Genomic DNA, 9,292 nt, shown 5'->3' with positions numbered 1-9,292 from the left:
TCTGCACACATACTGATATTGAACAGGATGGGTATTGAATTTTTATAATCCAGGTAGTTTTAGATTTTGCATAATGAAATGCTCTCTAGATAATAGGAATCACAGGAAGTCTGAAGATATTTTGTAGACACGACCAGCATACAATAGTATATAAACAAAAGAGAAAACATTCATTTCCTGGCCCAGTGTTTCATGTGAGATTGTGCTTCCCTACACTAGGCAGTGGAAGACATAATGTCCCATGATTCTTCTAAAAGTGTGAATGATATGGAACTTTTATGACCTTCTAAATTCTTGTCTATGGAAGTTCTGTTGAAATTCATTGTGTTCATACATATGGCCGTTGACACATATTCTGGAACAAGATGTCCTTGGGAATTATGCCATGCATATGGATGAAGTCATGGCACCTGAGGAGGGAGAAAATAATCTCCAAAACATGTTTTCAGAAATACATATGACATCATGGCACCTGAGGATGGAGAACGTGATCTCCAAAACATGCTTTCAGAAATGTTTTGATGAAAAGTTTTCGGACCTCAGATGTAGAGCTTGAGGCCAGATTTCACTCAGTGTATCCAGGGAGCATGACATAGGATGAATGAAAAGCAACAGTGAATATAATTAAGTGTATCTCCAGACAGCATCAGCCTTAAAACAGACACTTATGTAAATGTCTGTGTGATGTTTGTCTGCATAAGAAACGGATTTCACAACTGCTCCATCAGAGAGCCTTGCAGACATGAAGAAGCTGTGTGCTTTCATTACTTCATTTTTGCTCCTGAAGTTTTCTCTCATTTTGTGCTGTTTGACAGAACCCATTTGCTTTTGGAGGATAAAGAATAATGAGGATAATGATGTGGGTTTGAAAAATGATTGTGGTGTTGACCTTTGGACAATCGAGGGACATATTGAAGAGAATTTATATAATAAAATTATTGATTTTAGGTAAGTCATTAACTTTATTTACTGCAACAATGTCTTAAATTAGAAACATTTAGCTGTGTACACAAACTGTGGGGTTCTGTCCTGTTCCTCCCCCTATAACATTAGAAACTGCTGAAAATTAACTATTACACCAATAATTATTTAACAGTTTCAAATGTGTCATTGCTTAGTTTAGCTTTAATATATTGTGCTCCATTCTCAGTGCTGGAAAATGAGTATTGATTCTCTTTTTTGAGTTTTTGTTGATGTCATATATTGAAAGCTGTCTCTTCATCTGCCATGAATTCAGAATTCTTTTCCTTTTCAAGAGTTCATTTTGAAGAGACTGCATCAGTGCCTATATTAAATTGCCTGCCAGTGATTCCTGTAGGTGAATACATCTAAATGCCTTCATAAAATGGTTATCTAACTTGGGTCTCCAACAGTTGGGCATATATTATTTCATTGAAATATTTGTGTATGTGTTGCTCTACTATACATGATTATAAGTACAACATTATATACATATTTGTGAAAATACATATACTTTGCATTATAAAATAGTCCTTAAGTGAGGCCCTCATTCGTGAGGCTTATTTGAAGACATTTATTTAGAAATTTAGCATGTCTCATAGTGCAATCTTTACTGCAAATGAAATTTTAAGTTTCAAATATCTCCCTTAATCATCACTATGCCTTGTTTTAGAATACCAGCAAGATGTTTTGAGTTTTTTCTGGTAATGTTTTTTGCTACTGAGGAGATCAACGAGAATCCTTACCTTTTACCCAATATGACTTTGATGTTCATCATCTCTGTTGGTCATATTCAAGATACATTGGGATTTCTGGATAGTCTACATTCACAACCAAACAATAGCCCGTATTTTACTAATTACGTCTGTGCAAACTATAAACTTTGTAATGTACAGCTTACTGGACCATCATGGAAAACATCTGCTAAACTGGCATTTCATTCTTGGTCACCAAAGGTAAGAATGTGTGACCCTGAATGAGTCAACAACATCAAATTCCATTTAAATATGTCAACAAGAAAACATTGACAGCATGCATTTATGAGTGTCCTACTACTACTACTCTCTCTCTCTCTCTCTCTCTCTCTCTCTCTGTGACACACACACACATACTGCATGTATAAATATAGTGATATATATATGCATCACTATATATGTATCATTATATATATATATGTGTGTAAAACTGGACATTTATATCTATATCTATCTATCTATATCTATATATACACACTAAGGAATTAAATAATCAAATCACATATATATTGGATAAACAGGCAAAAACTGTGTTCTAGGAAATTGAGACTTGTTAGAAATAGTTTAGAGTCTAAAAGAAAGAAAATATATGCTATTTAGAATATAATCACACTAACCTCAATAGGAGATTGGAAAAGAAAACAACATTATTTATATATAATTCCAAATATACTAATAATCATATTCTTCATCTGGATGTACTATCCTCTCATCTAAACCCTTTAGGTTTTCTTTGGACCATTTAGTCCTAACCTAAGTGACCATGAACAGTTTTCCGTTGTCCATCAGATAGCCACCAAGGACACACATTTACCCCATGGCATGGTCTCCATGATGCTTCATTTCAGATGGACTTGGATAGGACTGGTCATCTCAGATGATGACCAGGGAATTCAGTTTCTTTCAGATATAAGAGAAGAAATGCAAAGGCATGGGATCTGTTTAGCTTTTGTGAATGTGATCCCAGATACCATGCAGACATACATGACAAATGCTCTTATATATGATAAACAAATTATGACATCTTCAGCAAAGGTTGTTATCATTTATGGTGAAAGGAACTCCACTTTAGAAGTCAGCTTTAGAAGATGGGAATATTTAGGTGCTCAGAGAATCTGGATCACAACTTCGCAATGGGATGTTATCACAAGTAAAAAGAAATTCAGCCTTGATTTCTTCTATGGGACTGTCACTTTTGCACACCACAGCGGTGAGATGCCTAAATTTAGGAATTTTGTGCAAACTATGGACACTGACGAATACCCAGTAAACATTTCTGAGTCTATGCTGGGGTGGAATTATTTTAATTGTTCAATCCCTAAGAACAGAAAGAAAATGGAACATTTTAAATTCAACAACATATTTGAATGGACAGCACTGCACAAATATGACATGGCCCTGAGTGAAGAAGGTTACAATTTGTATAATGCTGTGTATGCTGTGGCCCACACCTACCATGAACTCATTCTTCAACAAGTAGAGTCTCAAAATCCAGAAGAATTCAAAGGAATATTTACTGACTGTGAGAAGGTCAAGTTTCTTACATTTCATTATGCTTAGATATATCAATATGATCTTTTAAATGGACCCAGAGACACACATGTACATTTGTTATGAATTAGTCTCTCAGTGGAAAGATTTTTACACTGCAAAACTCCGTAATTGTTCTTTCACATGGATGAATATCATGCACAAGGGAAACATTTGAAAGGAAACAATATTTTTTTATGATATCCCTGAGTTTCGTGAAATCATGTCTCAACATTTCATCAAACAATTTCAAAAGTTAAAAAAGGAGCTGATGGTTTTAATATAAAAGCTTTAAGTGATGACTAGACTAGAATAATTTTCTAAAGAGTACATTTTCAAGAATCAGTACATGTGCTGTAACTAACAGTTACTCATTTAAATTAACAACGATTGACAAAATCACAAATGATTAAGACTATATATGTTATAAGTTTCAGTTTATCTCATATTTTTTATTGTCTATAAATGAGAGACCGAAAGACATTCTTTATTTTTACATACATTCAGAATTCCCCTTCATTTGCACACATGTGGCTACATTTACAAAAATGTATAATTTGACTAACATGAACACATGCACGCACACCATGTTACTTGTTATATGCTAATCATTTTTCTAGCACATTTTACCATCAAACATGGAATATTATATAAATTTTTAGTATTGATGAGGGATATTTTATTTTACTTCACGGGATTACTTCAATGCAGCTGTCTTTTGTGAAAGTCATTAAGGAATTAGTGGAAATTCTCAATTTTGCTTTTCCTGTGTGATACCCATATGTAAGCATCTAATGGTGCATCTCATTTAGGTGTCTTCCATGCTGAAGGCCAGGGTGTTTACTAACCCTGTTGGAGAACTGGTGAATATGAATCATAGGGAAAATCAGTGTGCAGAATATGACATTTTCATCATTTGGAATTTTCCACAAGGCTTTGGATTTAAAGTGAAAATAGGAAGCTATTTTCCTTGCTTCCCACAAATGCAACAACTTCACATATATGAAGATGTGGAGTGGACCATAGGAGGAACTCCAGTGCGTATACCACAAATTTTAAATGTTTTCAAGATATCTATATTTTTTAAATATGAGGCACTGAAATAATATTTCTGTGGTTAAGATCAATTGCTACTCTTTCAGAAGGCTATGTTCAGTTACAATCACCAAAATCTGGTACCTCTCAACTCCATGTAAATCTCATCATAGCAATCAAAGGCCTCTGAATTCCATGTTCAGTTGAACCCATAGGCCTATTCACCACACACTACAGGTGTATACATACACACACACACACACACACACACACACACACACATATATATATATATACACATACATAATGAAAACTTTGTAACTATATGTATACCATGGAATTTTCTTATTTTGTGAGAACATATTTATAGCCTAATTAAGTATTGCATGTGTTCATTAACAGAATCTTTCTACAGATACAAGGTATATATACATATATATGTGTATATATATATATATATATATATATATATATATATATATATATATATATATAATTGGTTATTTTATATACTTACACTTCACATGTTATCCCACTATGCCACTTACTAGAGTCCCTTCTTCCGTGGGGGATTGACTTATCTGGCATCACTGGGAGGATAGCCCCTTGGTCCTGTGCAGGCTCAATGCCCCACTATAGGGGAATGCTAGAGTGATGAGGCAGGAGTCTCATAAATGCAGGGGAAGGGGTGAAGGGACAGGAGATTCAAGTTTTTGTTTTAAACTTCATTAATTTTAAGACAGTCTTATATAACACTTCATATTCATCAAGCAACTCTTGCTTGGCTTACCCTATCTTCTTTTTCAATACACCTCAGTATTCTGATTTTTTTATTTGTAAATCATGGGAGAAAACTGATACTACATAAACATTCCTTTTGGATGAATCAGTTTAGGAAGGAAATATTTTAAATTGCTAAATCCTGAAAGTTACATAGATAATATTACATGATGTAGAAAATATTGTGTGACTACAGGGAAATACAAAATATTAATGTGCCTGAAATTGTTAAGAAATATTGGTTAACAGAGGAATATTTACAGCCATATCTGTTAATGTCCCATATATCAATTTATGGGTCATTATACATATTATGTATAAATGAACTACACACTCACAAACACACACATGCACACACTCTTTCTCTTACAAACACACATATTATATATTATTTATATATTGTCTCAGGTTCCCTCCTCCTTGTGTAGTATGCCATGTACTGCTGGATTTAGGAAACTTCATCAGAGAGAGACAGCAGACTGTTGCTTTGATTGTGTTCAGTGCCCAGAAAATGAGGTTTCCAATGAAACAGGTACATGCTTGCATGTAGAAAGAAATGCTGATTTTGAATCATTCTCCTTCCAAATTAGAACTATGATATGACCTACATGGAAAATGAAGTTCTAAAATCTCTGTTTTTCAGAATTTAATCAGTTAAATAATGTGAACTTCTTTTTGACCTAGCAAGTAACTTGCAGTATCTACCACAAACAATCCATTTCTCTCACAATATGTTGGTCACTGATTTTATACTATGCACAAAACTTTTAGGAGGACATGCAGTGTGCCAGTTTTTAAAGACAAAACTATGAGGCATAGAGCGTCAAGAATGAAAATATTCCTTTAGAGGCTGGGCAGGGGTGGCACATATCTTCAATCCCAGCATTCTGGGAAGCAGAGGCAGACAGATTTCTGAGTTTGAGGCCAGCATGGTCTACAGAGTGAGTTCCAGGACAGCCAGGGCTACACAGAGAAACCCTGTCTTAGGAAAACCAAATCCAAAAAAAAAAACCAAAAAAAAAAAAAGAAAGAAAAAGAAAATATTCCTTTAGGCAAACATTACTTGCAAAAGGAATTGTATGTTCTTGTTCCAAGGTAGAGATACAGACATATTGCACAACCCAAAAGCAAAGTACCTAATACATTTCATCAACTGAGATCAATAATTTTATGTGCACACTACCCTTGTCTGTGAATAGTGATTTTATGGTTTGAAGAATTGAAAAATCTGAGATCATGCATATTATTATTTATCATATTTTTATTATATTTTTCTTAATGCATAATTTTTTCCATCCCATTCCTTATCATTGTGTTTTGTTTCACCACAAAATATAGGTAAATACAGAGCAATATTAAGTAAGTGGTTCCTACAGCAAGAAGGTATAGATGAAATTTTCATTATCAAATTATTTATTGATATATCATCTGAATACTACAAATACATAATTATTAACTAAATAATTATTATATCTTATGAGGTTTTATTGTTGTTTTTTGTTTGCCAGCAGATATGGAACAATGCATGAGGTGTGCAGATGATAAGTATGCCAACTTGGAGCAAACTCACTGCCTTCAAAGAGCTGTGTCATTTCTGGCTTATGAAGATACCTTGGGGCTTGCTCTATGCTCCACTGCTCTGTCCTTCTCAGTCATGACAATTCTAGTTCTCTTCACTTTTGTGAAGTACAAGGATACTTCTATTGTGAAGGCCAATAATCACATTCTCAGTTACATCCTGCTCATCTCTCTAGTGTTCTGTTTTCTCTGCTCATTGCTCTTCATTGGACATCCCAACCAGGCCACCTGCATCCTGCAGCAGACCACATTTGGAATATTTTTCACAGTGGCTGTTTCTACAGTGTTGGCCAAAACAATAACTGTAGTCATGGCTTTCAAGCTCACTACTCCAGGGAGAAGGATGAGGGGGATGCTGAGATTGGGGGCACCTAACTTGGTCATTCCCATTTGTACCCTGATACAACTTGTTCTCTGTGGCATCTGGTTGGTAACATCTCCTCCCTTTATTGACAGGGATATACAATCTGAACATGGAAAGACTGTAATTATTTGCAACAAAGGCTCAGTCATTGCTTTCCATGTTGTACTGGGATACTTGGGTTCCTTGGCTCTGGGGAGCTTCTCTGTGGCTTTCCTGGCTAGGAACCTTCCTGACAGATTTAACGAAGCCAAGTTCCTAACTTTCAGCATGCTGGTGTTCTGCAGTGTCTGGATCACCTTTCTCCCTGTCTACCATAGCACCAGGGGGAAGATCGTGGTGGTTGTGGAGGTCTTCTCCATCCTGACTTCCAGTGCAGGATTGCTAGGGTGTATCTTTGTCCCAAAGTGTTATGTTATTTTAGTTAGACAAGATTCAAGTATTATACAGAAGTACAAAGACAAATTGCTTCATTGAAACTTTCATAGTATGAAAATGTTACATGATACTCAACATGTTTTTAATTGTCTTAACCAGATTAGAATTTAGTCATAGAATATATTTACATAATAAACAAAATTGAGCTTGCAAATAGGACAGCACTGTCCATTGTGACAGCAATTAACAAAGTTTGATGGAATATTGTTTCATTTATAAGACCACAGTACTGATGATATTGAGAACTGGCAATCTCTATTGAGGAAGCCTACCATCAGTTTGAGCCGTGTTTTATTGTGTAAGCCATGTACTTAATAAATGATTAATATAAGATGACAGTACTTGCTGTGGACAGTAGCCCCTGGAGATAAGTTGTTCTTAGAGTTATAAAAAGAGGACTGCAAACAGCATGGACCTGAAGCCTGTAACGAATTATTCCACATGCATTCACAAAGTGCCTGCATCCAATTTCATGCCTTGCCTACATTGAATATACTGTGACCAAGTTACATAAGTAAATAAAAACTTTTCTTACATGTTTCCTTTGGTCATGGTGTTTTTTTACTGCAATAGTATCTAAGATATAACCTTAGTGTTAAAATGCCTCTGTGTGGATTTGCAATATCATAGATTCCTCATACAATTAAAGGTACTTATTTGAAAATAAAAACAAGTGTGAAAGTTAGCAGAGTGTGAAGCAAAGTGACAGTATTTCATGAGAACACAGAATTGTTGGACTTTGGAATAGCTTTCAAATATACTAGGAATTGGTGAATTTGATGAACTTATAAATCACTCTAGATGAAAGATCTCATCATAAATGTTATCAATATATGTATACTAATGATAATTTCACTTTACTATTACACACACAATCATGTATGCAAAACCACATACACATTAGTATTTCTATAAATCAGGTGATGAAGGTCAGTATCATTTTTCTCTCAAAGCACTCTTTGCTGCTTTATTTTTTTAAATGTTATTTGATATTGTATTTTTGACATTGTCATTAAATTGCTTTTTGTTTTTATTTCCTGTCTCCAAAATACCGTTTGTACCACTCCATGCACTCCTAAATTGCACATGGCCATTTATCTCATTAATTATTACTGAAGTGTCTATATTTGCATACATAAATATACATAGAGAGAAATATAAATTTTCGAGACTGTGTAAAACATTCATGGTAGGAGACTCAGTCCATCCTGTGCATGCTCTTTAGTTGGTGATTTAGACCCTGAGAGTCTCCTAGTGTCCAGGTTAGTTGACACTGAGGGTCTTATTGTGGACTCCCTGTTACCTAAGAGGCTCTCAATCCTTTCCCCAGTTCTTACAAAAGACCCTGTGTGTTCTGCCCAATGTTAGGCTGTGGGTCTCTGCATCTGTTTCAGTCAGGTGCTGGGTGGAGACTCTCAGAGGACAATTATGCTAAGCTACTCTCTGGAAGTATGAGAAAATATATCCTTAGTAATGTCAGGGATTGGTGCTTGCCCATGGAATGGGTGTCGAGTTGGGCAGGGTATTGTTAGGCCTTTCCCTCATTCTCTGCTCCATCGTTTCAACTGCATTGCTAGTAGACAGGCCAGATTTTGGGTGGAAAGGTTTTGGTTCTGTTGTTTTCCTTAGCTCCCCACTTGGTGTCCTTTCTGCCAGCAGGATGTGGCCACTTCAGGGTCCATATCTCATTACCATGCATTTATGCTAAGATTACTACCATAGACTCCTTGTTGCCCCCAATTTAACATCTCTGGCACGTCCTAAAGATACCCCTTCCTTTTACTCCCACCCGCTGCAGATTTCAATTCATTTTCCTGGCTTCTTGTCCTCTCTTTACTCACACCACACCTGTTCC

The 9,292-nt window shown here is 35.5% G+C and overlaps 1 protein-coding gene across 2 annotated transcripts; it reads left to right on the top strand.

Annotated features, from left to right (window-relative positions):
- Window positions 1–742: 742 nt before the first annotated feature.
- On the top strand, window positions 743–7,476 carry LOC127664021 (vomeronasal type-2 receptor 116-like). 2 transcript variants are annotated; one of them, XM_052155905.1, is made up of 6 exons: window positions 743–948; window positions 1,634–1,916; window positions 2,442–3,245; window positions 4,058–4,282; window positions 5,469–5,592; window positions 6,572–7,476. In XM_052155905.1, exons 1-6 carry the CDS (start codon window positions 743–745, stop codon window positions 7,474–7,476), a joined length of 2,547 nt encoding a protein of 848 aa, XP_052011865.1. The 2 variants fall into 2 exon arrangements, with proteins under 2 accessions (XP_052011865.1, XP_052011864.1); XM_052155904.1 differs by having other exon boundaries at window positions 6,569–7,476.
- Window positions 7,477–9,292: the final 1,816 nt, after the last annotated feature.

Source organism: Apodemus sylvaticus, chromosome 13, assembly GCF_947179515.1.
Source record: "Apodemus sylvaticus chromosome 13, mApoSyl1.1, whole genome shotgun sequence".
Classification (NCBI taxonomy): domain Eukaryota; kingdom Metazoa; phylum Chordata; class Mammalia; order Rodentia; family Muridae; genus Apodemus; species Apodemus sylvaticus.
Note: the sequence above shows the minus strand (reverse complement) of the source record. Positions and strands in the feature narration are given on the sequence as shown.

Excerpts from the sequence above, each read along its gene's own strand:
- LOC127664021 (XM_052155904.1), top strand. The coding sequence starts at position 743 with ATGAAGAAGCTGTGTGCTTTCATTACTTCATTTTTGCTCCTGAAGTTT. Across the intron at positions 949-1,633 it reads AATAAAATTATTGATTTTAG|AATACCAGCAAGATGTTTTG; the intron begins GTAAGTCATTAA and ends GCCTTGTTTTAG. Across the intron at positions 4,283-5,468 it reads GGACCATAGGAGGAACTCCA|GTTCCCTCCTCCTTGTGTAG; the intron begins GTGCGTATACCA and ends ATATTGTCTCAG.